Source organism: Jatropha curcas, chromosome 1 (assembly GCF_041381405.1).
Source record: "Jatropha curcas cultivar XTBG-Jc1 chromosome 1, XTBG_Jcur_1.0, whole genome shotgun sequence".
Lineage (NCBI taxonomy): Eukaryota > Viridiplantae > Streptophyta > Magnoliopsida > Malpighiales > Euphorbiaceae > Jatropha > Jatropha curcas.
The window spans coordinates 30,463,895-30,491,103 of record NC_143151.1 but is presented as its reverse complement, the minus strand read 5'-3'; the positions used below and the strand labels follow the sequence as shown (position 1 = coordinate 30,491,103).

The window sequence follows — 27,209 nt, the reverse complement described above, 5'->3', positions numbered from 1 at the left end:
TTTTTTTGACAACGAAAAAATTATAAAAAACATTAAAAAAAACATACTTTTTAATCACAAAGCCAGAAATTCTCTAAATTGGCGCAAAATGTTTTAAAGTGGGCCTTGAAGACGTCACGTGAGAGACTGACAGCAGTTTATTTAATGAATAACGTGGTCCAATTGAAAGCTGACACTATACGGCTACATGTCTTGATGTGCTGTCATTTTATATATCATTTTTGTCCCCTGTTATATGACTCTACTACCCTTCACGGATGCCAACTTTACATCTTACAAATTTACAGTTCAAACACAGTTTTTGTCTTAGACTGCCGATTGTGGGCAAATTATCAGAAGCTCTGCGTTTAGCTGTTGACTAATTTTTTTGTAAAATGTTAAAAAAATAAACTAAATTTTTTATAAATTACTTTAATTTTTAAAAAATTAATTTAAATTTTATTATAAAAATAAATAATTAAAGCATTAAAAATTATTTAAAAAGTTATTATTAAAAACAAACGTTTATATTATAAAGGAAAGAAAATAATACCGTAAAAAAGAAATTTGGAAAAAATGTGATATTTTTTCTTCCTCTTTTCAAATTAAACCAAAACTGGCTCCAAACACAATCATTTAGATTTAGGCATTTTAGTTTCAAATTTGAATATCAATTTTGCTCCATAATGATTATCCATGACGGTGAGAGTTTTTTTTTTTAAGTAATTAATTATTAACTTAATACATGGATAGATCCATACATAAAAATGTTTTTTTTAGTGATAAAATTATAAAAAATATTATACAATTATTCTATATATTTTATACATGCGGCTTTGGATGTTGAGTTTTATATAAAACGCCACGAGTTATATTTTTGTCACAAACTAAGAATTTATTTTTTTTTTGGAATATAAGATTTAAGTTTATATTTTTCTCCTAGGGCAAACTTATCCGCTTACCCTTCTTTTTTTGTGTCTTTGAAAGGCACTTCAGCCTTTTCTTTTTCTTATTTCTTTTTAGCTTTTTGCTTTTTCGAACTGCAGAAGAGCCTTTTCTTACACGTTGGACTCACAACAGCTGTTCAAATTTCGTCTTCTTAGAGTTATAATAACAATTGAGAGGAAAACGACAAAATCATGGATCTAAACGACCTCCCAGATTATACTCTTTGACCGGCAGTTTCACTGATTTTGGGAAGTTGATAAAAATGACACCGCACATTGTATTTCTACTCGAAACAATGTAGTTGAAAGGCGACACGTGTTGCAAGTTTTATGGACCGTCATTTTCTCTTCTGGAATCGCGTGGATAACTCATAATTGTATGTGCCGTGCCGCGCCGGACCACAACGGTTTTGCAAGCCACGTGGTAGACGGCGGTGAAATTGTCGCCTCCAAGTTCCAACAGACTTCCAATCAGTATATTTCCAACAAACTTCCGCCGTGAGTGAACCTATATATTTGGCTTGTGTTAAAATTGAAGGCATTGTGACCCGACTTAGTTGGAACAATGCAGTTGAGACTAAAAATAGAAATTCTACCCGATTCGATATTAGAATAGATTCAAATAATTATTCACTATTTATATCATATTCAGATTAGATTCGAATTTAAGAACTCGAGTACCTGCTATTTATTACTCATTTAATAAATATTCAAAAAATATTTAAACTAATTTTTTTTTCAAATTGTATATATAGTTTTTCCTTTTTATTATAATTAAAGGTATAATTATATTTACCATTTATATTATATTTTTTATTAAGTCAAAATAATAAGTTTATAATTTTACTTACTTTTTATCTTTGAAAAAAAAAAATAAAATGTATGTTTAATGCTTAATAATGGGTTCAGAGATTTAAACGGGTAATTATAATCAATTTTAGATGTTTGAGTATTAAATGTGAGATTTTAAATGGATTTGGATACCTAATTTATAATCAAATCAAGTTTGACTGGTGCATTTTAAGAGGTACCCAACCCGATGCCATCTCTAATCGAGACTCATTCTTTAATCAAAAGTTTCGAGTTTAAATATTAGATATGAAAATTACAAGCAGGGAGAATCTCCTCACTGTATGAGTCCTACAATGCTCGAATCAAACGTAGCGAGTGTTCAATGGGTTTTAGACCGTGGTGGTTATAGGGAAAAAAAAAAAAAAAGGAAGATGGGCTTTGTCATGGGCCTTGAGACAAATGGACCCAAAGTGATCTCAAGCTTAGGAAGAATTTTGTCCCAAACCCAACTGTCTTAAGGCCAACCATAATAACTGACCCACACTTAATTAACATTTTGACTTAAGGTTTAGTTTGACTGGGTCGAAGTTCAAAGATCTTGGTGCGACTCTAGCTAGTCAATCACCTCAGCAAGTAGTTACAAGTTGCACCTAATTATATCTCCAATTTGGTTGAAAATTTTAAAAAATGATTTACAAATTGTATTCATTAATTATCTTGAATGAATATTACATTTGACATATTAAAACAGCTGAAAATTGATTTACAAACCTAAAAATGGGAAAACAAGAGTAAAAAAATTATACATAAAATAAATCAAGATTTTGTTTTTCTTTTTAAAAAATGAAAGAATCAAAGAAAAATAAATTGCAAAACATTATCTAATTAGCAAAATGTTTGTCCCAGAGCTTAATTAGTTGACGACACTGCATTGCTTTCTGATTTCACCTTGAGTACCAGTAAGGACATCAAGAGAACCCATATGAACCATTGCCTTCGCAAACTTAGCAGCCCATACTCTGCTGTTTCTTGCGTTGTTCACCACCATATTCTGTGTAGAAGGGCTGTTCATCAATGTCTGATCTGAAGTCAATAGTCCTCTATTCTTCTTCAATTCCATATAATATCTGTTATCCATCCGGTTAGGCGTAGGATCAAGCGCCACCGTTGGATCACTAGTAGAGCCCCCATTATTATTAGATGGTGGGCATCTAGTCTTCAAAAAAGCCGCATACGCAGAATCCATGGATGGATCTTGAGCGTGAGTGGAATTAAAAGAATAAAGACGGTTAGAGAAGGAAGAACAATGCGATATGCCAATCGAATGGGCTCCTGATAAAGTCACCATTTCGTCAACTGACATTCCTTTACGGGCAAAATTCTGTGAGAGTTGTTCTGCGTTGAAGAATGGAGGTGGCAGATTTTGCTCTACTTCATTTATGTTTGATGTACGCCCATCCCTCCTTCCTGCTGGAACGGCGTAGTTTATGCCTCCAAGTTTGTTGGAACTGTCTCTTGCTGCGAACGCAAGAATGTCTGCGCATGATACTGTCTGTGGACATATTGCTTCTATTTGTGCTTTGGCTTCGTTAATTACTTCGAAACCTCGTAAGCTTGGATTATTAGCTATGTGTTCTCTTTCTGATGGGTTTCCTGGTGTGGATTCTAGCAGTACTGATGCATCACAGCCCTGTAAGCAGAAATTTATCAAATTAGGATCAATGCTACATTGCTTTTTTAAGAAAGAAAAAGGCAGATATATATAGGTGAAAACAAGTACCCTGACAAAGCAGTCATGGAAATGCATCCTAATAAGGCCGGCACCTAAGCCTGGATTGCGAGACACAAACTTATTTACTGCTCTTCTCACAATTGTTTCCGCTAATGGACATGTTGATTTGTAAAATCCCACTCGAAGCGACGCTGACGAAAGGGTAGCCAATGAGCACAAAAGCACAAGAAAAATAATGGAAGACGACATGCTACGATAACTCATTGAATTAATTATTGTATATATAATTTGCTTAAATAACTAAAGGCACAGTATATATAATGGGAGAGTGCTAAGAAAAGGGAAATTAAAAAGTGTATGGATGTTTAGATGAGTGTTATAGTGAAGAAGAGAATAGGTATTTATAGGTGCATATTTTGGCCAAGACGTGTATAGATGTGAGAAAGAGTGCAAGTGCAATTACAAGTTGAAGTTGAAATTTTCTCTCTTCGAAAATTTCTGGTGTTTGGCTTCCATGAAAGTTCATTCATTAATTAACATATAAACTGTTTCTTTTCTGTCCTTTTGGTCTTACCTTACTTTCTGTACAAGATTTTATGGAAAAGAAATGATTGGGTAGCTGGAGCGCCATTTTCTTTGATTTGTGCAAATTAATAATAACAGCTTTTGATGAAGAGAAAGTGATTAGGTGATTTAGGCTACATTTCGTTTCATAAAATAACTTGCAAATTTCGTTGCTTGGGAACTTCATAAAAATAAGTCAACGGAAGATATTTTCTTGATCAAAGGAAAATTAAGTTATTTTTTAAAGAAAATAACTTTCCGTTCTTGAGAGAGTAAAATATTTTTTAGACATTGGCAACCTTATAAGTCCATATTTTTTAATTTATTAATCATCATAGTCACTACCACCGGTCACCATTAACCACCGACAATCACCACTGACTACCACCACGGGCCACCGGTAACTTTCATAATTTATATATTTTTTTGCATTCTTTTCATATTTAGTAATAAAATTTTTAAATTATAAAATTTTTATTATTATTAATATTTTTATGGTTTTATGAGATAAAAACTTTGATATTTTTAACTAATTTTCAATATTACAATCAAACAACGGAAAATAAATTATTTGGAAAATATTTTTCAAGCAAAATATTTTTCATGAAAATATTTTTCAACAAGTTATTTTACGGAAACAAATGAAGCCTTAATTATTCATTGATTATTAATGTCCTTTGAGAAACCTCAACTCTTCAAACTTATATTAATTTCAGTAAACGCGTATCCCAGCTTTTTGGTTTTTTAGCTTTATTACTTTGATCTAGTCATAGTCGGACAATCAAGTTGTTCTAATAAGATAAGACAATCCACAGTTTTTCAATTTTTTCTATATTTAATTTTCAGTGCTGTAACTTTGGTTTAAGTAGTTGTTTTTTCTTTTTTTTTTTTTACTTTTCTTGGGTCTCAGAATTTTGGAGTGTTTTATTGTTTTTTGTTTAATTAATTAGTTCTCGGTTATATTAATAAGTTTTTCCTAACTCTATTAATTAATAAAATAAAAATTTATTTGCAATAAAAAAAAATTCATATCAGTTATTCTTACAATGTCTTTTTCTATTAAGAACATGATGTTAAATATATTTGTGAAACTTATGTTTTATGTAGGATACAACTTACGTCTTGTATACGAAGCGCAATTATTGTCATCGAATTTAAGGACGATTAACGTCCCACATAGGGGATAAATATATCTGTGAAACTTACGTTCCATGTAAGGTACGCTCATTAAAAGGACGCTCACAGGGAATAATGCTAATTGTCCCCAAAAGTATTAGAGACAATATTTTTTAACTTAAGAAGACAATTTTAAATGTCATTTGATGTACTATTTTTTATAGTATATACTTGTAATAGTATCTACGAGAGTTATGGCTTAGTTGGCAATGCGGGGTGAGCATGTGGGAAGACACATTAGTAAAAGGGACGAACAATTATAACTGTGACTAAGCTCCCGGCTAGATTTAGTCCGTCCCTAGTAACTAAGCTGTAAAACTAAGAAGGTGTAAAGTTTGATTAGGACTGGTTAACGAGATATATATATGTATATAGTTCAATGGTTAGCTAATCCTTGAAATTTTCCACTATTGGTGCATGCTTGACCATAAGGAAGGGCAAAGTCAGACTCAGACGTGCAACGAAAAGGTAAGAAAAGAGCCAAAAAGATCAACCAATATCATGTGCCGTCTGATGGACACACACAACTACTCGAACTAGGAAAACTTCAACTTCCACCCTTTTCAGTACCATATTACATTAATTAATACTCTCTCCACCTATGTATAAATATGAATGCTACACTCACTTCTTCCATCTCATCACTCATCAGCTAATAATATAAACTTCATCATCATTTTCCTCTCCTGTTTGATTAATAATCAGTTCTGGGTACTTACTAAAGTTCAACACTAGCTCTTACGATGTCGTCTTCCATTATTTTGCTTGTGTTGTTGTGTTCATTGGCTACTCTTTCATCAGCATCTCTTAGAGTGGGGTTTACAAATCATCATGTCCATTAGCAGAAAAGATTGTGAGAAGAGCAGTACATATATGTGTCTCGCAATCCAGGCCTAGGTGCTGGCCTCATCAGGATGCATTTCCATGACTTCTTTATCAGGGTAGTTATATATATATATGCTCTTTTTCTTTTTAAGAAAGCAATGTAATATTGTTTATTAGTATTAATTATGAAATATGTTCTTGATCCTAATTTCATAAATTTCTGTTTACAGGGATGTGATGGATCAGTACTGCTAGAATCCACACCAGGAAACCCATCAGAAAGAGAACACGTAGCTAACAATCCAAGCTTACGAGGTTTCGAAGTAATTAACGAAGCCAAAGCACAAATAGAAGCAATATGTCCACAAACAGTATCATGCGCAGACATTCTTGCATTCGCAGCAAGAGACAGTTCCAAAAAACTTGGAGGCAGAAACTACGCCGTTCCGGCAGGAAGGAGAGATGGGCGTATATCAAAGATAAATGAAGTAGAACAAAATCTGCCACCTCCATTCTTCAAAGTAGAACAACTCTCACAAAATTTCGGCCGTAAAGGAATGTCAGTTGACGAAATGGTGACTTTATCAGGAGCCCATTCGATTGGCACATCGCATTGTTCCTCCTTCTCTAACCGTCTTTATTCTTTTAATTCAACTCACGCTCAAGATCCATCCATGGATTCTGCGTATGCGGCTTTTTTGAAGACTAGATGCCCACCATCTAATAATAATGGGGCCTCTACAAGTGATCCAACGGTGGCGCTTGATCCTACGCCTAACCGGATGGATAACAGATATTATATGGAATTGAAGAAGAATAGAGGACTATTGACTTCAGATCAGACATTGATGAACAGCCCTTCTACACAGAATATGGTGGCGAACAATGCAATAAATAGCGGAGTATGGGCTGTGAAGTTTGCGAAGGCAATGGTTCATATGGGTTCTCTTGATGTCCTTACTGGTGGTACTCAAGGTGAAATCAGAAAGCAATGCAGTGTTGTCAACTAATGAACCTCGCTAAAATGTATGGCAAATAATTTTTTTTTCCATTGATTATTTGAAATTTTCTAAAGAATTATTCGTTCATTTGTTTTCTTTTTTAATGTCTAATTGTATATATATTTTATCAACTCTTGTTTTTTCTCATTTGATATTTGTCAATGCAATTGTAAATTATTTTTTAGCAGTTTAATATGTCGAATATCGAAAAAAAAAAATCAATTCAAACCAATTCATAATAATATGAAGTTGTTCCAATTTTTTTTCCCTCTCGGACCATTGTAAGCATATATATATATATATATATATATATATATATATTTTTTTTGTTGAGTATAAAAAAGAATGATTCAAACCTGAATCTATAATTAGATCGTATAAAAATTTATCACTAGATCATATCTTGGTGCATTCTGAACATGATTTTGAATTTTATACTCTTAAACAATTATACTCTTATACTCTTAAACAAAAGTAGTTAATATTTATATATTGAGCCGATTAATAATAATAATAATAATTTGCTTAATGTTGAGAAATTCCGCCACTGAGCTTGATTAATTTAACCCAATCTCAATTTAATTCAAACCTTGAAATGAAACTCAAGGAAAAATCTTCTGTAAAAGTAAAAAGATTTTCTATTTTAATATTTAATATGTAGAATAATGAGGAGGAAAAATAATTTTTATTTCTAATAATTCAAAAAAAAAAAAAAATACAGTGCTTAGACCCATATAAATGTAAATATAAATAAATTTTTTCTAAAACACCTACAAAGCTGCAATACGTAAATTAGCTTAAGGGCATATATTCCAATTGAACATCAACTTATTATAATTTAAAAACATTATTCTTATAAATACAATCCAACATTGATTAATCTTGAAAATAAATTATTCCTAGAACTTGAGTCTAACAATAATTGATTTTAGAATTATTAATAATATTATATTTAACAAATTTAAGAAACTGATATTTATTAGCGCACTGCTCAATGGTCAATGTATACAGCTGAAGGCCAGGTTTGACTTTGCCCATCCGTGACCGCGTGCTCCTGCATGCACTCATAGTGGAAAATTTCAATCAATAGCTAATCATATAAGAATTACACATCTCGGTTTCAATTGCTTCAATTTGCACTAAATTATATCTATATTGGTACACTAAAGTTTGAAGAGTTGTTGAATTTTTTTTTTATAATAACCATGAGCTGTTATACTCTCGTGCTATAGTAAAGTATAAATGATTTTTACCCTTTCAACAAAATACTCTTTGCGGATATTGAATTTAAGTGAAATTTTTTATCTTTTTAATAAAGTTTTTCTCACCCTTACGAAAATTGAACTCACTTAACCTTCCAATCAACATCTTGCTGATACTTGATGAAGTTTTTTAAAAGACATAATTAAACAACCTAATAATATATTACTTTCTCTTCATCAAAAGCTGTTAATGTTAATTTGCACAAGTCAAAGAAAATGAAGCTCCTACTACCTAATCCTTTCTAATCCATAAAATCTTGTACAAAAGTAAGGTAAGACAAAAGGGGCAGCAAAAGAACAGTTCATATATTAATCAATGAATGAATGAAATTTCATGGAAGCCAAACACAGAAATTTTCAAAGAAAGAAAATTTCAACTTCAACTTGCAATTGCACTTGCACTCTTTCTCACATCTATACACGTCTTGGCCAACATATGAACCTATAAATACTTATTCTCTTTGCTTTAACACTCATCCAATATCCACAATTAAATTTCCCTTTTCTTGATACTCTCATTATATATATCGTCTCTTTTAGTCAATTAAGCAAATCCATCAAAAATCTGTATCTATACAATAAGTTATCGTAGCATGTCTTCTTCGATTATTTTTCTTGTGCTGTTGTGCTCATTGGTTACTCTTTCATCAGCATCGCTCAAAGTGGGATTTTACAAATCAACATGTCCATTAGCAGAAACGATTGTGAGGAGAGCAGTAAATAAGTTTGTTTCTCGCAATCCAGGCCTAGGTGCTGGCCTTATCAGGATGCATTTCCATGATTGCTTTGTCAGGGTACTTATTTTCACCTATATATATTTATATATATGTTTGCTTTTTTTCTTTTTAAAAAAAGCAATGTAATATTGTTTATTATTTAAGTATGAAATATCCTGTTGATCCTAATTCGATAAATTTCTGTTTACAGGGCTGTGATGGATCAGTACTGCTAGAATCCACACCAGGAAATCCATCAGAAAGAGAACACATAGCTAACAATCCAAGCTTACGAGGTTTCGAAGTAATTAACGAAGCCAAAGCACAAATAGAAGCAATATGTCCACAGACAGTATCATGCGCAGACATTCTTGCATTCGCAGCAAGAGACAGTTCCAACAAACTTGGAGGCATAAACTACGCCGTTCCAGCAGGAAGGAGGGATGGGCGTACATCAAACATAAATGAAGTAGAGCAAAATCTGTCACCTCCATTCTTCAACGCAGAACAACTCTCACAAAATTTCGGCCGTAAAGGAATGTCAGTTGACGAAATGGTGACTTTATCAGGAGCCCATTCGATTGGCATATCGCATTGTTCTTCCTTCTCTAACCGTCTTTATTCTTTTAATTCCACTCACGCTCAAGATCCATCCATGGATTCTGCGTATGCGGCTGTTTTGAAGACTAGATGCCCACCATCTAATAATAATGGGGGCTCTACTAATGATCCAACGGTGGCGCTTGATCCTACGCCTAACCGGATGGATAACAGATATTATATGGAATTGAAGAAGAATAGAGGACTACTGACTTCAGATCAGACATTGTTGAACAGCCCTTCTACACAGAAAATGGTGGTGAACAACGCAAGAAACAGCAGAGTATGGGCGGCTAAGTTTGCGAAGGCAATGGTTCATATGGGTTCTCTTGATGTCCTTACTGGTACTCAAGGTGAAGTCAGAAAGCAATGCAGTGTCGTGAACTAATTAAGTTCGCTAAAATGTTTAGCAAAAAATTTTTTTTTCTTTGATTCTTTGAATTTTTCTAAAGAATTATTCGTTCATTTGTTCACTTTAATTTTCTTATTTGATATTTGTCAACCAAACTGTAAATGGAACTCATTCTTTAGAAATTTAATATGTCAAATGTAATAGTCAATTCAAACCAATTAATATAAGTTTTTTTTTTCCCTCTTAAGACATTCTAAGCATGATTTTGAATCTTCACCTACTTCACAATCATAAAGGGTGGAAACTTGATCAAGAAAACTAATTGAAATATACTAGCATTATGAAAATGGTTTTCTTTTTTCTGTTCTTTTAGTGAATATGATTTGCTTAATGGAGCATCCAAGTTGCGAAGTGATTGTTCAATAAAGAGAGGGAGGAGTTGCGTGGATAAAGCGAAATTTAAAGTAAGAGATCGTTTGGACTAATGGAATTTAAACTAAAAATTTTCGAAGAAATTAAAAACTCAATTCCAGATATTATGGAGGATGCTTTTGGTGACATTCAGAACGGAAGAAATTTAAAACTCAATTTCAGGTTATTATCGGAGGATGTTCTTACACCCAATTTACTACCTTTATAAGCTACAGATTACAGAGCATGAAATTTTCATTATTTCCCAAAGTTAAGTCTGTACATTGTCCACCAAAAGCAGGAACATTTCCAAATTGCCTTCACTTGAAAACTTTGCATTAACCAAAATAACATCCCATAAACTGAATATACAAATATATCATGTTTGCTGACAATCTGTCACAAACAACACAAATTAACAGATTGCAGTCTTGTATAGATGGATTATAATCATCTAGTGTCCATCTGCTTAGTGCTTCATTTCTTGAACTTAGGACATAGATATGCATCAGATTACACAACAACATACAATGATTATTCTAAGCTATACATAGCAGACAGCCCCATGTAAAGACTTGCCAGCCTCGGGGAAAGTATGGCTGAAAATCAACGCAGAACTATTCCTTTAGCTTTTAAAAGGAATCATGCTGCACTCAAGCAGTTTTCCCACGTCCCATATTTTGAGCTGAAGCTTCCTCCACCACTCTGCTGCGCATGGTCGGAAATAACTGCACGCGCACAAACATCCCAGGTCTTTGCTATGTCCCCGAGTGACATGGGTTGTGAAAGGCTTCGGAGAGAGATGTTAAACCTTGACTTAGCCTTTACCGAAAGATCCTCGTACTCCTTACTGTTGATAGATGGCTCAAGTTAATTAATAACAATCAAAAGAATAATATTCCAGCGCAAGCAGGAATCTATGGAAGCACAAAAATGAAAAACTCCTGTAAACTAGTTATAACTATTTTGTTCATTATATCCTGTTATACTGTCGCACAAAGAAAGTGGGGAAATTATGCTGCATGTATGAAAAAATTCACACATGGGTTTATATTTGTGCCAAACATGGAGAAGCAGAGTTCTAATTCATCAAGCAATAAACAGTCAATGAGAAAGCATATGACGAAGCTCAAGGGAAATTTATTCCATGTAAAAGTCTAACTTGGACTAGGTTTCCAATAAAATGTAGTCTTTCATTGTTTTATCATTCAGAGAAATCCACCAGACAAATCAAAGTTATTCAAAATCATTTAGGTGCCTAATAAAACTTCCTGATCAAGATTTACATGGTCATTATTCATGCAAATATTTCATAGATACTGAAAAGATTGATAAAACTTTTGCTATGTATATATGTGTGTGTGTGTATGTATGTATGTATATTAAGACGACTTTCTTTCTTGAAACAGAGAGAGAAGGAAAAAATTAGGGACGAAAAATGGGCGAGCCTTAGATGTCACCAATTTCCTCAGAGAGAGAGATCCCAAACATTCAAGCAAAGTACCAGCACATGAGAAAGATGAAGAAATAGTAAAGATCAGATTCCCTTGTTCCCATACCTTACTTCAACTGGTAAATTGTCTAATAGTATTGGAGAACAATTAGGATAATTTGCAGGCACAAGCAATCTAAGAGGCTGAATCGGTGACTGCACAGTAAAAAAATGAACAAGGTAAATACAAAGAAATGAATGGCACATGTAGTATAAAACTTCATATTAGGTCAGAATGCCCACCATTTGTGCTGAAGCATACTGTGACTTCAAGTTTGGACTAAGAGCAACAGCACTGAAAGAGCACTTGACAATGGTTCCTTCACCCCCTTCAAAAGCAGCAGCAGCTGCAGTTGGATCAACATCTTCCTCACTAATATCAACCACTGTGTCTATGAGTCGCTGATTAATTTCCCGTATCTCTTCCAAAAGGGCATGATTAGCCTGCACAGGAACCATGCCATTTAACCATTCAGAGGAAGTGAAAATGAGATTTCCAAGCAAGAATGAGGTGGAAATAAAATGCTACCAAAATGTTGACTCAGAGTGAAAAAGGACCAATGAAGTTTTTCCATGTATCAGGATATTCGGATTTTAATTTCATGTACAAGCAAATTTCCTTGAACATATTATCAAAAGACAAATTCTTGCTTATCCATTCAGAATTTCTACAGAAGCACACGAAGCACTTAAAGCAAACACAATCCTTTTTTTTAAATTTTATTTCAATCACTTTTCTGGTTGTTGGTGCTAATGATGAAAACGTTAAAGATTATTCTGACTGTTTTCAGAATGTATACTAAAATTTTCTAACATAAAACTAGTCAAAATTGCAGATGAAAATGTTAAACATATAACATATGGAACTGAACCTTTTGTGAACCACCAAGCAATACATCTTATAAAAGCAAGAGAATCTGGTATTTGTAGCATGAGACGTTACAAGCAATAACAACAAAAGTATTGTTCTAACATAGAACTAAAAGAGATCCACAGATTAATATATTTGAACTGGAAGACAAAATCCTTAACCAGTTTTCCATTGATTCATTACAAAATTTTTAAAGCTTTTATCATTTAACAAAAGTAAAAATACCTCAATTCTAGGCCTCTTGACACATGATGTTGCAGTTGATTCCAAATCTGATGTCTCTGGACCACTCAACTGCTTAAAACTATCACTTACACTGCTAGCTGATGACACAACATTCAATGGCATAGCACTTGTATATCGCCTCATTTTCTTTGTCCCAGACACTCCATCTTGGGTGATAAAATTTCTTGCCTGAAGACGACAATTTGTCATTGCCACCAAATCCTCACCAACTGCAGCTCTAGATCCATTGCCTGGGGCTGATCCTGCAATTCTGTCAATCATACTGACAACTGATCCTATGTCACTGACAGATGCACTCAGTGCTTTAGGGGACATAGACTTAACCTGTGAAAGGCAATTATAGCATGAATTTGACATTCATAATCAATAAAAATACCAAGAAAACATTTTCAAGGGTCCATCCTCCCCCTTTAACCATCCCAAGATCAAGGTGCACCAAAAAAAACATATAAAGACCTAGAAAGGGCATGACCAACCACTTTAATCAATCGCTCAAGAGGTTGCTCCATAGCAGCTGACTTGCCAGAAGCGATAGTCAAAGCATTACCAGGTGCACCATCAGAACCAGTAAACTCAGCAAGCAAAGGTGAGGCTGATATACCGGGAGTGCCAATTGCAAGTGATGGAGCCGGTGCTTGAGCACCTGTTGTTTGTTGTTGTCCAATGGTTCCAGCATTTGAAAGTGAGGAAATACCAGATACAGGTTTCTCAGAATCTCCTTGTATAGGAGATGCATTTAAGGGAGTTGAAGGAGAAGGGGCAACAAAAGGAGAGTTTGCAGACTGCAAAGGGGTTCCAGCTTTAATTGATAGTAGATTTTGCTGATCAACCTGAGGAGAGGAATGCTGAGATAATTGAGGGGAAGCAGCCTGAATCAGTTGAGGTGAAGAAATGGGAAATGAAGCTCCTGATTTCAACTGTTGATGGGGATAAGCTGTCCGCTGAATGGTCGGAAGATGTTGCTGAAAAACACCTGGCTTAACAGTCATCCCCTGTCTGATCTTAAGCTCATTGACATCATTCATCTGATGTACCTGTGGCATTTGGTGTGCCTGCATCTGTGCAGGCAACTGCTGCTTTGCTTGTTGGTGAAATTGCTGCTGTTGCTGTTGTTGCAGAATCTGCTGCTTCTGAATTAATTGCTGCTGCACCTGGCGCTGTTGATATCGTTGTTGAGTCATCTGCTGTTCTTGTTGTTGTTTCAAATGCTGATGTTGAAGCATGCTGGGATTTGACTGAAGGGGAATATTAGGCTGCAGCATATTCACCCCATTTTGTGATGACAAATTGTTAATGTTGCTCTGTTGGGGAGTGCTCACAGGATTCTGTTGTACAGATCCTACTGTTGCCTGCTGCAATGAGCTCATTGCATTTCCTTGACCTGAATCTAAATTGGAAGATGGTTGCAGTGAATTCATCATGTTTTGCTGTGATGTTGAAGCCGCAGATAAGGAAGATAAAGAACTGTGCTGCAAAGACATGTTGTTCTGCTGCATTGTTGGCACAGACCCTTGCAAGTTCATTGATTGCATTTGGGGGTTCATTTGATTTTCATGGGACTGCACTTGAGAAACTTGAGATTGAGGTTGCTGGATGTGAGACTGGGGAATTTGTCCTGGCTGAAGTGATGGCGTAGACTTTCTGGGTCTATTTGTATTTATAAAATTGATAATCTGCTTCTCATATGAACCCAATTTATCCTTGAAACCAGGTAAAATATTATTTTTTGAAACCTGTAAGAATGATATAATACGCTCTAACATTGCCTTAAATACTTTTAGTTTCTCAAGCTGCTCTGGCTTGGATTGCTGTGGAAGAGAGTCATGCTGGAAAAAGAATAGCATACGCGTGAGCTTCCAGAATCAAACTAAATCTTTGCAACAAAATAGTTACCAAGCATACGTGTGTGTGAGAGAGAGTTTATATATATTGCAGCTGTTGTAAAGATTTTCTTCCTTTTCTTTGCAGGCAAGTTTTTTTTTTTTTTTTTTTTTTTTTTTCCCCACAACTGGAGGTGTAAACCAGTGCAGATGACTTACCAAAAATATAGACAACAACACTAGTCACCATTACCACAATAAATAAACTGGAAAAGGGAGTTCACAAGTAATGCTTAGGCAATGAACTGACAAACTAATTCTTTGCAACAAAATTGATATTACCAACCATGCGATTGTCAGTATATATATATATTGCATATGCGCAAAGATTCTTCCTTTTCTTTGCAGAAGATTTTTTTTTTTCCACAACCATAGGTGTGAAGCAGTAATATAGACATGCAAAACGAGAGTGAATGACACATCAGCACCATGTCACAATTATCACAATAAATTAACTGAAAAATGGGAGATCACAAGTAACGATTAGGCAAAGAATTGATAAACAAACAAATAGCAAGTTCAATTACCTGCTGTAACTTCGTGGAAATTTTCTGGTACATTTCATTTAGTTCAGGCAGATACATCTCCTTCATGGCCTTGATCTATATACAAAAGAAATATATAAAAATATGATCAAAAATAAAAGGCTTTGAAGGGAGCTAAAGATATGGATTGAAACAACAGAAGAGCACAACAATACCAGACTCTTGAAAAGTCATATTCGTATGCATAAAATGGAAAGGCACGAAAACCTTATGTAATCAACGTCTTTAATTGATATTGTGGCTCAGTTCAAACTTTTCCATGGTTTTATGCTTGCTAAGTATATATAAAATCCTTAGCAAAATGATTGTGGAACCAGATTTACCAAAATGATTGACCTTAAAAGGCGAAGTTTTTCTACTCTTACAATCCATTATTGCTTATTTCTTATTGTTAGAGCAACTAAATTGGTTCCTAACCAACCATGGTCATGTCCGAGCCAACAGTTCCCTAATACCCTAGCCGGAAAAAAAAATCCCATAAATTTGATCCTAATAACATACAGACTTCCTGTGACACAGAATGTCATATAAAATACCTTTTGATAGACTTCCTCTTGCCAATCACCCCCATTTGCATGGCCAGTCTGTGCTGTCGAATCAAGTGATGCTACAAAGATACGGATACATACACGTGTAAGTCAACTAAAACATAGACATGCGCTACACACTCCAAAAATATATTCATAACAAAAGAATGTACAGTTGCAGGAACCTATCAATATATGACACTAACAAAAGAACAAAGAAACAAGTAAGGACATAATCAAATGTCCAATCAATTTTGTTAAACTAAAAGATAAAGATAAGAAAGGCAGGCCATTCAAGCACAATAGGATTACACAAGGAGCGTGTGCTGCTAAGGTATGGAATAAGAGAGGTCTAAACGGGAATGACAGAAAAAAAACCATGTATGGTTACAATCCAGAACCAAAAACAAAAGAAAGAGAAATTGTACACATTAAGAAGGAAAAATATTTAAAACAATCGTCCTCATATAAACTCTATTTCATAATAGCTAGCATCACCCTCTTTGTTACTTTAGTAAGTATTAATCACATGCATTACAATTAGCATTGAGGAGATGATCATGAGTCAATTGACTTGCTGACATTTCTATACTCCTCAGTGAAGCATTCAGTTTAAGAAATATAAGTTGAATTCTTGGACATCAAAGTTGACCACATACAAAAATGGAGCTATGAAGCGGAGGACATGACAGTTTTTCTCATAGATGCAATGTGGCAACCTAACAACTGAAAAAATCAATATTAGCATTTGGCAGCACATAAAGCTATGGCAAAGGGTAGGTTTTACTTGAACCATTCTCATATCTTCCAGAGAAGTGTGATACAAATTGGAATGCAAATGATAAGCCAAAATCAGAAGAAAAGCAGAGTGAGATCATGACTAGGAACAGAAAATCTGTGACATACTTGATGATGTCTCTGGAAGAGCTCTCTGAGGTTGATATAATTGCTTTTGCTGATCAATTACATTCTGCTGTTGAAGCAAGGAACCTGGCGCCTGACTTGATGATTGGATCCTTGGCTGCAGATCCCTTTGCAAGGGATTAGACTGCTGTTGCAAACCCAGCTGTTGTTGCAACTGTGTTGGCTGTGATTGCATCTGAGACATCAACTGCTGCTGTGGTAGCTGTGCTTGTGACTGCTGCCCCTGAGTAGGCAACAAATTTGTTGCATTTTGCTGTGCTGGTTGCTGTAATGGAACCTTCTGCTGTTGCAGCATGTGTACAGAATGCTGATTACTTTGCATGCTCGAGTTGCCAGGCTGCGTTCCAAGCAACTGCTGCTGTTGCTGCAAACCAGAGACGTTATTTTGAGAGCCTAATTGTTGTTGATGCATACTTGAGAGGTTATTTTGTTGAACCATTAACTGCTGCTGCTGGTGTTGCTGTTGCTGCTGCAGATTTTGAAGGGCATTCTGCTGGCCTAGCAACCTCTGTTGTTGCTGCTGCATGTCTCCAACACTGTTTTGTTGTCCAATTAACTGATTTTGCTGCATATTTCCAGTATTGGGTTGTTGGCCCATTAGCTGCTGCTGAGGGGGCAACAATGGCTGCTGCATCATTGATGACTGCTGTTGATGAATACTAGCAGTCTGCTGTGTTTGCTGCGGCTGCCTGAGGACAGATTGTTGATGTTGTTGAAGCATGGATTGCGTCGATTGTTGAACAGAAGGCTGATTCTGTTGAAGACCAGAGAGTGGTGCTGATTGCATCATGGAAGGCTGCATAACAGATGACGTTTGCATACTAGATTGCTGAGAAGATTGCAATTGAGTTGGCTGTAATAGGTTTTGCTGCTGCTGCTGCTGCTGTTGCTGCTGCTGCTGCTGCTGCTGCTGGATGTGAGATGGCACAAGATTATGTGGGAGATTTCCCTGCTGCTGGAGCTTCTGCTTCATAAATTGTTGTTGGAGTTGCTGGTGATAAATATTATACTGTTGGGACTGTTGCTGCTGCTGCTGTTGGGGAAGAACCGGTTGCCTTCCTTGCATTTGTCTCTGAGAATTGGCAAAAATATTGGAGGGTACGCCTTGTCCCATTGAATTTGCTGCTGAGTTCTGCTGAACTCCAGGAATATTCTGCATGTTAGGATTCTGACTAACAACATTTGAGATAGAATTCTGTGCTAAACCAGAAACAGAAGGTAGTGCAGATGTCAAAGTGGCAGAACCCTGAACCCCGGTAGATGGCATATTATTCTGAATGTTCTGGGGTAGCAACTGCTGACGTGTTTGGGACTGATTAACTGACAATGGAATAGGAAGTGACTGCCCTTGACTGTGACCTTGGGGTGGCATGCTATGAGATGCTGTTCAGCATAAGAGAAAAGATGAAAAGAAACCAAGTTAGAGAACAACCAGAAATTCAAGAAAGGAGGAACTGCTGATTCATCAGTACAAGCATTTGCCATTTATCTCCAAAACAGAAAGTATAAAGTTGCAAATAATGGGGCAACATGAATGGTGAATATAACTAGAATCAACGAAACTAATCACTAAATTTCAATCTCCTAAAGATAATTAAACTTTGATCTCTCTAACAAAAGAACCATATTGCACTTTCTAATATTTTCTTTTTTATATGCATATTGGATTTCTCAGTTTCTCATCCATTCCACAATTTTTTTTTCCTCGTATATATTTTGCTTTGAGGTAGAGCAGGAAGAGTGAGAATAAAGATGAGAAGGAAAATTCTTTTGCGTAGCATTGAATGCACAAAATATAATAAAAATTTCCACTATGGTTACCACACCATATTTTCGATAAATAAAATCAATTTTGGTTTCAGTGGTTTAATCTTCATAAAAATCAAAATTTCGTAATTTAAAAAGAAATTGAAATTTACTAATTTTCTGACTGATGCAGGAGCATAAGTTTCAGAAAAAGTTACTATTCATGTCAACGTAAGTATGTTTTGGCTAAGTTAGACTTTATTTGAAATAGTCAAAAACTTTTTCTATTAGGATTTTACTATTTAGGAATTTACTCTAGTAGGATTTTATGTTTAGTCCTTATCCTATAAGGATTTATAATTAAAAACCTTATTCTAGTCAGAATTATACGGCTGTAATGTTTTATTTTAGTGGCAGATATGAGATTTTTGAGGAATAATAAAAAAAACCAATTCTGGAAATTTATTTCAGGTTGTGAAACCAGTAGTTCCAGCGTAGTTAGATTGAGATTTTGATTTATTTTTCTTCTCTTTTCAATATAATCTTCCCATCTAACCTAAAATAGAATTAGGGTTATTGCTGCATCAGGGACAGTCACTGACTAGTTCATGACTGCTTGTGACATTAACCACAAAACGAAATATTGACAATGGCATCACATGGAAGTCCAATGTTATATAGAGTTATTACCTCCTGGATCAGGGGGCCTGTTGCTATTGCCAGATGCATTGGGTGGTAAAGAATTCGGCATAGGATTTTGAGACTTGGACTCCATTGTAAGCATCTTCAAAGAAATTTTCCGTAGATAATCCGGCTGAAATCAGAGATAGTTAGAATTAACTACTCACAACGATCCACTATAAAAATGTTGCAGTCAAGATCTTGGGGGGGGGGGGGGGGGGGGGGGCGGGCTACATGCTGAACCATTGGCATATATTGGATACCCATATTTGCATTCCCGCTGCCCCCAACCCACCCATAACAAACAACAACCCCCCACCAAAACTCTGGCTTTCTCCCTCTCCCCTATTATTTTGTCTACACTTCCATTGTTCAGGATCAATCTCCTACCCTTCTAAATAAAATGAACAAACCAAGAGGATTAATATAAGGACGTATACTTCATCATTAAGAGCATACCTGGCTTGCAGCAGCAGTATAAATCTTTTCCTCAAACCGCACTGCAATTTTCTTGAGTTCTTCCAATCCCTCTTGACCAGAAAATGGAAGATGTCTCTTTAATGTCTCCATTCTACTTGCAAATATTGCATTACCAATTATATTATAAGCACAAAGAAGAGGACCCTCAATGTATAAAATATTTGTATTAACGTTAGGGATGTAAATTACTAATTTTATAGCAAAGCCACTGCAACTTAGATATATGTAAATGAAAAGCTACAAATTGAAAGCAACGGCACCCACATCTTGTTGACAATTCGCTGCCGCGAATCAGGCTGCAACTGAGCTCTCCAATCACCAGCATCCATTGTAGGTTCTGCACCTTGGCCGGTAGGCCTCCAGTTATTGGTATCCATCAGATACCAACCAAGAATAATTAATTAACAGCTGCTAAGAGCACTAAGAAAGAAAGAAAGACTATCAATTGACAAAATAAATCTAATTCTATAATAAGCCTTAAAAACTCTACTACATCATTGATTCTACAGCAAAGAACCAATAAAAAAAATTTAATTTTTTTGCTAACATTCATTAAGTTAAAACTTACTCTCAAAGCGTAACAATGTTATTTTGATTCTACAATAATAAACGAACCAAATAAGGAAAGGAAAGAAAATCGAAATTTCAAAACCCACCACAGAAATCAAAAATCAAATAAAGGGTTTCAACTGATAGATTATCCTCCTCATCGTTTCCCTTAAAGAAATCAAATTTCTAGAGAAAAAGAGAATCAGTTACACGCTTCAAGAATATCATTTCTTTTTTTTTTAAATTAGGGAAAGAGAAAAGAAGCACCTTGCGATTGGAGTGTTTCTCAATGATTTTGTTGTTCGTTATCAGAAACACTGAAAATTTGGAGGAGAAACAAGAGAAAGGGAAAGAGAAAATCAACAGAAAAAACTATCCATTCCCAGATTCTAACACCAGGCACAGATATATTACTATAATACTATACTCTCCATAAATATCTTATTTATATTTTGAACTTTCACATGTAAATACCATCGTTACCCTCCTTTTTTTCTTCTATTTTTTATTAAATATTTTTGAAACATAAATGTTACTTTTTTTTTTTTGAAGATAACATTTACCTTTCTTCAATTAATTTGATTATAATCAAACAATAATTGTACTAACTTCATGACCAAATGAATAAACTATGACCTAAAATTTACAAGAAAAGTTTAATGATTTATCAATTTTAGGTTAATATTAAATCTTTAAACTTACAAAATTGTAATTTCTCAAATTAATTTATAAAATTGCGTCAATTAAAATATTTTCAATTAATTAAATAATTAGAAATTATATAAACCATTGTTCAATAATTTATATAAAAATAATCATAAAATATCACTCTATTAAATATTCATTTAATAATTAAAAATATGTAAATTTATATCCGATGGTTGCCGTTTTACAAATTAAAAATATTTAAAAATATAATTTTAATAGTATAAAATTTCAAGGTCAATCTAAAAATTAAGAGTCCTATTAAAATTTTTTTAAGAAAATTTAACCTTACATTTATATATTGAGAATAATTTCATTGATACCAATGTCTAAAATATTTATTAATTAAAACAGAAATTATGCAATTTTTATCAATCTTTTTTTATTTTCCATTAACGTATAAACTTATGTGTGTATTTTACAATTTTAGCCTCCATTTGAATGCCTAATAGGCTAATAGTAGCGAAGTAGGTTTGTCTTTCAAATAATCAATTCAAACGATGATTGACTATTCCACACAACCAATGATTTGCGTTTGAACAAAATAGTATAATATTATTACTATAGTTAAGTAGTTAATTATAAATTTTACTGCTTTTTTCCATATTCAATCTCTTAATTTGACTATATTATCTTTATTTCGTCTAACTGCTCCAATCGCAATAATTTTCTTTCACTAATAAATATTACAAGAGCAAGAGATGAAGATGATTGTATTGGGTTTGAAATTTTGTGGAAAATCGTTATTTGTATTTAATATAAGTAAGAGTAAAATTGAAAAAAAAAAAATCGATGCCTCTTCGTATTCTTAATAATATTTATGGACAAATCAGCTTCTTAAATCGACCGACAAAAATAATGAAGGAAATACTTTTTTCATCATATTTTTATATAAAATGGTAACGATCTCAGGCATCGTTTGGTTCAAAATCGCTTACTTCCCAGAAAGTATAATTCTCGTGAAATACACTTCTAAGGAAATTATTTTCCAAGAAATATAATTTGTATGTATTTAGTATGTAAATCAACTTCCTAAGAACTGAATTGCTCTCAAACTATAAATTATAATGATATCCATAATATAGTTAATAGGATAAATTAGTAAATTCATTGCATTTAACTAGAGAAATTGCACTTCTCTAATTGCAGTTAATTAGAGAAGTTGCACTTCTCTATCTATACTTAAGGAACTTACTTCCCCTATATAAGGTAAGTTGGATGATCTGTTTCTCAAAAAGTTGAATTGATAACAACTTCCCTAATCTATTTACCCCAACCAAACGTCACCTTTTAAACAATGGAATTGGTTCATATAAGAAGCAATAATAACCATCCAAATACATAAATTTGTCCTTACACTTTACTGAAAAAATCCGGTTACATTCCAAATTTTGCAAACCTTGGATTGAGTCATTTAGTGTAGAATTATTTGAAGTTAATCCTACATAACTTAAAATTCAAATCTTTTATTTAAAAATAGAAATTTTTTTTTATAGCAAAAAACTAAAATAGAAAACTTCTAAAACTCACATAGACAGTAACTTAAAACTTATTAATACGTTTTTATAAGCTAGGAGCAGGCCAAAATAGTATTTTGGTCCGGACCAAATAACCAAATCGAACCATTTCGATTTGATTTGATCAACTTTTAAAAGTTTGGTTACTATACGGTTTGAATAGTGATAACCGAATGGTTTTTGTTTTTATCACTTGCATAGCTAACCAAATTCACTTTTACGTCTAAAATATATTATTCAGTTCGAATAATCAAACCAAACCCAAAATTGATTTGGTTCGATATGATACTGAACCGATTTCTAAACTCTTCCCTCTGGTTTGGTTAGGTCAAATGTCCACCTTTAGCTAGGAGGTTTATGTAAACCATATTTTCCTTTAATTTGGAAATAGAAGACCAAATTAGCAATGTTAATTTATCTCTATCTCTCTTTTTTATTACTTGTCAAAATTCAGAAAATGTTTTACGCTCTTAAAAATAGGAAGTCTTTTTCCTTAAAATGAGTTAATTTTCTTTTAACCATGAATATTTTCTATTGAATTATTTTATGACAATGCAAGTTGTCATAAAATATACATATCTAATCAAAGTTTAATTTGAGTTTAAGGATTCAAACCATGTTAGTGTGATAAAAAAATTTTCCTCATTTATTTTATGTGCTCAAAAATGTGATTAACACTAACACAAAAGGGACTCATTTACTTTCAAATAAAAGTGATTTAATTATGTTGCCTCAAACAAAATTTTAAATTTTAAATTTTAAATTTCTTTTGTTATTAAGCCTCACTTTCCTTTTATTCATTGTTTGTTTGTACTCCATATATTTCATTTCTCTCCATAAAATAGTGACACCTTAATTTGAAAATATCAATATAGAATAAAAAATTTTGAAAATATCAACTTCAAAATTTTCAATATAATATATATTTTTGACGATCTTCACAATCATTTTTTTCTAGAAAAAAATACTTCACATAGTGAAATACGTATTCTTCTTATCAATTTCCAAATTATTGCTTCACCCCTTTCTAATTAATTTCTTATATATTTATAAAAAGTATTTTTCATTTAAAATATCAAAAATACTTTTATACAAGAGGGAATAGCGATTAAAAAAAATGCTCAATTCCTTTTTTTTATCGAAATTAATTATAATTCTTTTGGTAATACTCACCGGGGTATAATTTTTCTCAGGCCATAAAATATAAAGATTATTGACTCTCTCAATAAATGATGCTTCTCGAGAATTGAAATTGTATTTTCACTCTTATGGAGATTAAAGTCGCTTACACTCCGCCCTAACTAACACCTTGTTATTATGAAAAAAAAAAAAAAAGTTGACTAAGGTATTAACTTACTATGTTCTTTCTTTTAGTTCGATGAGAGCGAGTGATGTTATTATACGTTCTTTTCTTAGAAAACTAATTTTCTTTAACGTGTGTTGCATATTGTTTGTATTCATTGATTTTTTTCACATTGCAAGTAAGTGAAATTTAATCTATACAAACATTATAAACAGTTTGTATTACTAAAAATTTAAAAATATTCATAAAAACAAAAAAAATATATTTTATGAAATAATAAAAAATTCAATAATTAAATAACTTGTTTAGGAAATAACATATTTATAATTATAACTAATCAAATTAAAGTTTTATTAAAATTAATAATTTCTCTAAAAAAATAATAATTAAATACATTATATTCATATCATATTTAATCTGTACCTTATATAGTATATAATATAACAAATAAAAGTTAAATTACCTTTATTTTTTCAATCAATAAAATTAAAATATTTAAAGGTATTATATTCTTACCATATTTAATGTACCTTATTTACTATCCATCAAATATTATTACCATATATATATATATATATATTACCATATTTTATATACACATTATATATTATATAATATAATTTCTTATTTTATCCAATAGAGTTTAAATTGAAAAAAGAAATTAATATGATCAATCAAAATTAAATCTTTATTTTTTGAACTAATCAAATTAAAACTATTATTGATACTTTTGTAAATCAAAAAATTTAATATGAACGTTTTAGACAATCTCAATGTTATCCAACTTGTTAATGTTTCTTTGATTTGGATTAATAGGTAAACAAATAAGCTTGCTCATTCTCTATTAAAAGACGTTTTTCTTATGCTCGTCTTCAATGTTGAGATTCAATATATATATATATATATATATATATATATATATATATATATATATATATATATTAACATATTTTATATACACATTATATATTATATAATATAATAAGCACAACAATAAATTTTAATATTCTTCAAATAAGCACAAATGCATAAAAGTTCTAATTAAACATCATCCGAATTCTCCCAAATAAACATAAACATCATTCAAACGCCATCCAATTTCTCCAAATAAACATAAACATCATCTAAATTACAATTTAGATGAGGAAGTACAAACAACAACTTCAACATCTTTATACAATTCCTCCGGCTCTAAGTTAAGCTCCATAGTTTCTCTTGTAAGTTCTTCCAACTCTGCTTTCTTTGCATCTATGAAGCAAATAAGAAAAGTTAATTAGTTAAATAGCAGCAAATAAAATGATTTCAGCAAGTAAAAAATGGCAGATACCTTCACTAACAAATCTTCTTTTTGCCCCTTAAATGGAATTGAGGGAGGAGATACTCAAATTTTAAAATACTCAGCGGTTTTGTCTAATATTAGCATTCAAATTAATTTGGTCAATTACAAACTTCTCAGTATCTTTTTTTAAAATAATCTGACTACATGGAGCATTTTAAATCCGCACGAATATGAGTAATAGCGGATTCAGTTCTAGAGAGGACATAGCAACATGTTAATTGTATAAATACCAAAACATGGATGAAAAAATTTGATCAATTTGTGCATCTTACAAAAAGAACTGTCATGTATGCAAGTTGGAGTATATTATTCAACACTTCAAATTCAAGTATTAAATTTTCAATTTGTACCAAAATAACTCCTAATTCTCTCTCCTTTTACATCCCTCTCTGTAATTTTGCCAGTCAAATTGCAAAAGCAGTGAACTGCTCCTCTGTTTTGAACTCCTGCAACGTACAATGCTCGATACCAACTTCAGCTTCATAAATTTCTAAATGGCCTAAAATGGTCGGAGTGATTTTAGAACTGTCTTAACCAATCAAAAGTTAAGGACTAGTAAATTAGTGTTAATTAATCCAAACAGACAAGAAAATCGTAACCTTACATCACCAAAAGCTAACATGAGTTAATACTTGGACAATCGCATCAAATAGAAGTCCAACGTTCAATCAAGCTATTACCTTCTGGACCAAGCTGTCTGGGTGGTAAAGAAGTGTACATAGGGTTATTGCTATATCAGGGACAGTCACTGACTAGTTCATGACTGCTTGTGACATTAACCCAAAATGAAATGTTGACAATGGCATCACATGGAAGTCCAATGTTATGTAGAGTTATTACCTCCTGGATCAGGGGCTCTGTTGCTATTGCCAGATGCATTGGGTGGTAAAGAATTCGGCATAGGATTTTCAGACTTGGACTCCATTGTAAGCATCTTCAAAGAAATTTTCCGTAGATAATCCGGCTGAAATCAGAGATCATTAGAATAAACTTAGAACTCACAACGACCCACTATAAAAATGTTGCAGTCAAGATTTTTAATGGGAGAGGCGGGGTGGGAGGAGGCTACATGCTGAACCATTGGCATATAGTGGACACCCATGTTTGCAGTTCCGCTGGCCCCCCAACCCACCCACAACAAACAACACCCCCCCCATCAAAACTCTGGGCTTTCTCCCTCTCCCCTATTATTTTGTCTACACTTCCGTTGTTCAGGATCAATCTCCTACCCTTCTAAATAAAATGAACAAACCAAGAGGATTAACATAAGGACGTATACTTCATCATTAAGAGCATACCTGGCTTGCAGCAGCAGTATAAATCTTTTCCTCAAACCGCACTGCAATTTTCTTGAGTTCTTCCAATCCCTCTTGACTAGAAAATGGAAGATGTCTCTTTAATGTCTCCATTCTACATGCAAATATTGCATTACCAATTATATTATAAGCACAAAGAAGAGGACCCTCAATGTATAAAATATTTGTATTGACGTTAGGGATGTAAATTACTAATTTTATAGCAAAGCCACTACAACTTAGATATATGTAAATGAAAAGCTACAAATTGAAAGCAACGGCACCCACATCTTGTTGACAATTCGCTGCCGCGAATCAGGCTGCAACTGAGCTCTCCAATCACCAGCATCCATTGTAGGTTCTGCACCTTGGCCGGTGGGCCTCCAGTTATTGGCATCCATCAGATACCAACCAAGAATAATTAATTAACAGCTGCTACGAACACTAAGAAAGAAAGAAAGAAAGACTATCAATTGAAGGAATAAATCTAAAATTCTATAATAAGCCTTAAAAACTCTACTATGTCATTGATTCTACCGCAAATAACCAATAAAAAGTTTTCTTTTTTTTTTTTTTTGCTTAACATTCATTAACTTAAAATTTACTCTCAAAGCGTAACAATGTTATTTTTTATTCTACAGTAATAAACGAACCAAAGAACGAAAGGAAGAAGTTAAAATATTTCTGATAATTTGTAAAATTATAATTTAAAGCTGAAAAATTAAAACATAATCCAATAAATCGAATTAAAG

The 27,209-nt window shown here is 33.2% G+C and overlaps 4 protein-coding genes across 6 annotated transcripts in view; 2 read left to right on the top strand and 2 right to left on the bottom strand.

Moving 5' to 3' along the window:
- Positions 1 to 2,475: 2,475 nt before the first annotated feature.
- Positions 2,476 to 3,800, bottom strand: LOC105634796 (peroxidase 5). The gene is made up of 2 exons (XM_089725397.1): positions 3,499 to 3,800; positions 2,476 to 3,408 (listed from the first exon to the last, which is right to left on the bottom strand). The coding sequence occupies exons 1-2, from the start codon at positions 3,712 to 3,714 to the stop codon at positions 2,632 to 2,634; spliced, it is 993 nt and encodes a 330-aa protein (XP_089581523.1). The 5' UTR covers positions 3,715 to 3,800; the 3' UTR covers positions 2,476 to 2,631.
- A 2,076-nt stretch (positions 3,801 to 5,876) lies between these two features.
- Positions 5,877 to 7,239, top strand: LOC149499356 (peroxidase 5-like). The gene is made up of 2 exons (XM_089725786.1): positions 5,877 to 6,131; positions 6,246 to 7,239. Exons 1-2 carry the CDS (start codon positions 6,105 to 6,107, stop codon positions 7,023 to 7,025), a joined length of 807 nt encoding a protein of 268 aa, XP_089581912.1. The 5' UTR covers positions 5,877 to 6,104; the 3' UTR covers positions 7,026 to 7,239.
- Positions 7,240 to 8,768: 1,529 nt separating this feature from the next.
- LOC149499355 (peroxidase 5-like) lies at positions 8,769 to 10,067 on the top strand. Its single transcript, XM_089725098.1, has 2 exons — positions 8,769 to 9,072; positions 9,206 to 10,067. Exons 1-2 carry the CDS (start codon positions 8,872 to 8,874, stop codon positions 9,980 to 9,982), a joined length of 978 nt encoding a protein of 325 aa, XP_089581224.1. The 5' UTR covers positions 8,769 to 8,871; the 3' UTR covers positions 9,983 to 10,067.
- Positions 10,068 to 10,663: 596 nt separating this feature from the next.
- NRB4 (mediator of RNA polymerase II transcription subunit 15a-like protein) overlaps positions 10,664 to 27,209 on the bottom strand; it is a 17,506-nt gene continuing 960 nt past the window's right edge. Inside the window, exons 2-15 of one of the 3 annotated variants that reach the window (XM_089724278.1) lie at positions 26,746 to 26,901; positions 26,461 to 26,572; positions 26,003 to 26,126; positions 20,014 to 20,086; positions 19,729 to 19,840; positions 19,279 to 19,402; positions 16,825 to 18,225; positions 15,928 to 15,998; positions 15,374 to 15,448; positions 13,443 to 14,792; positions 12,946 to 13,290; positions 12,093 to 12,293; positions 11,917 to 12,005; positions 10,664 to 11,207 (exon numbers count right to left, since the gene is read on the bottom strand). In XM_089724278.1, coding sequence (XP_089580404.1) covers positions 11,000 to 11,207; positions 11,917 to 12,005; positions 12,093 to 12,293; positions 12,946 to 13,290; positions 13,443 to 14,792; positions 15,374 to 15,448; positions 15,928 to 15,998; positions 16,825 to 18,225; positions 19,279 to 19,402; positions 19,729 to 19,840; positions 20,014 to 20,086; positions 26,003 to 26,126; positions 26,461 to 26,572; positions 26,746 to 26,858 — 4,398 coding nt within the window. In that variant the 5' untranslated portion in view covers positions 26,859 to 26,901 and the 3' untranslated portion in view covers positions 10,664 to 10,999. Of the gene's footprint in view, positions 11,208 to 11,916; positions 12,006 to 12,092; positions 12,294 to 12,945; positions 13,291 to 13,442; positions 14,793 to 15,373; positions 15,449 to 15,927; positions 15,999 to 16,824; positions 18,226 to 19,278; positions 19,403 to 19,728; positions 19,841 to 20,013; positions 20,170 to 20,317; positions 20,347 to 20,565; positions 20,725 to 26,002; positions 26,127 to 26,460; positions 26,573 to 26,745; positions 26,902 to 27,209 lie in introns of those variants that run through there. The other 2 variants (XM_089724276.1, XM_089724272.1) reach the window with 2 other exon arrangements.

Coding starts and splice junctions, on each gene's coding strand:
- LOC105634796 (XM_089725397.1), bottom strand. CDS start 3,714: ATGAGTTATCGTAGCATGTCGTCTTCCATTATTTTTCTTGTGCTTTTG. Junction 3,409..3,498: donor TCCATGACTGCTTTGTCAGG/GTACTTGTTTTC, acceptor TTCTGCTTACAG/GGCTGTGATGCATCAGTACT.
- LOC149499355 (XM_089725098.1), top strand. CDS start 8,872: ATGTCTTCTTCGATTATTTTTCTTGTGCTGTTGTGCTCATTGGTTACT. Junction 9,073..9,205: donor TCCATGATTGCTTTGTCAGG/GTACTTATTTTC, acceptor TTCTGTTTACAG/GGCTGTGATGGATCAGTACT.
- LOC149499356 (XM_089725786.1), top strand. CDS start 6,105: ATGCATTTCCATGACTTCTTTATCAGG. Junction 6,132..6,245: donor TCCATGACTTCTTTATCAGG/GTAGTTATATAT, acceptor TTCTGTTTACAG/GGATGTGATGGATCAGTACT.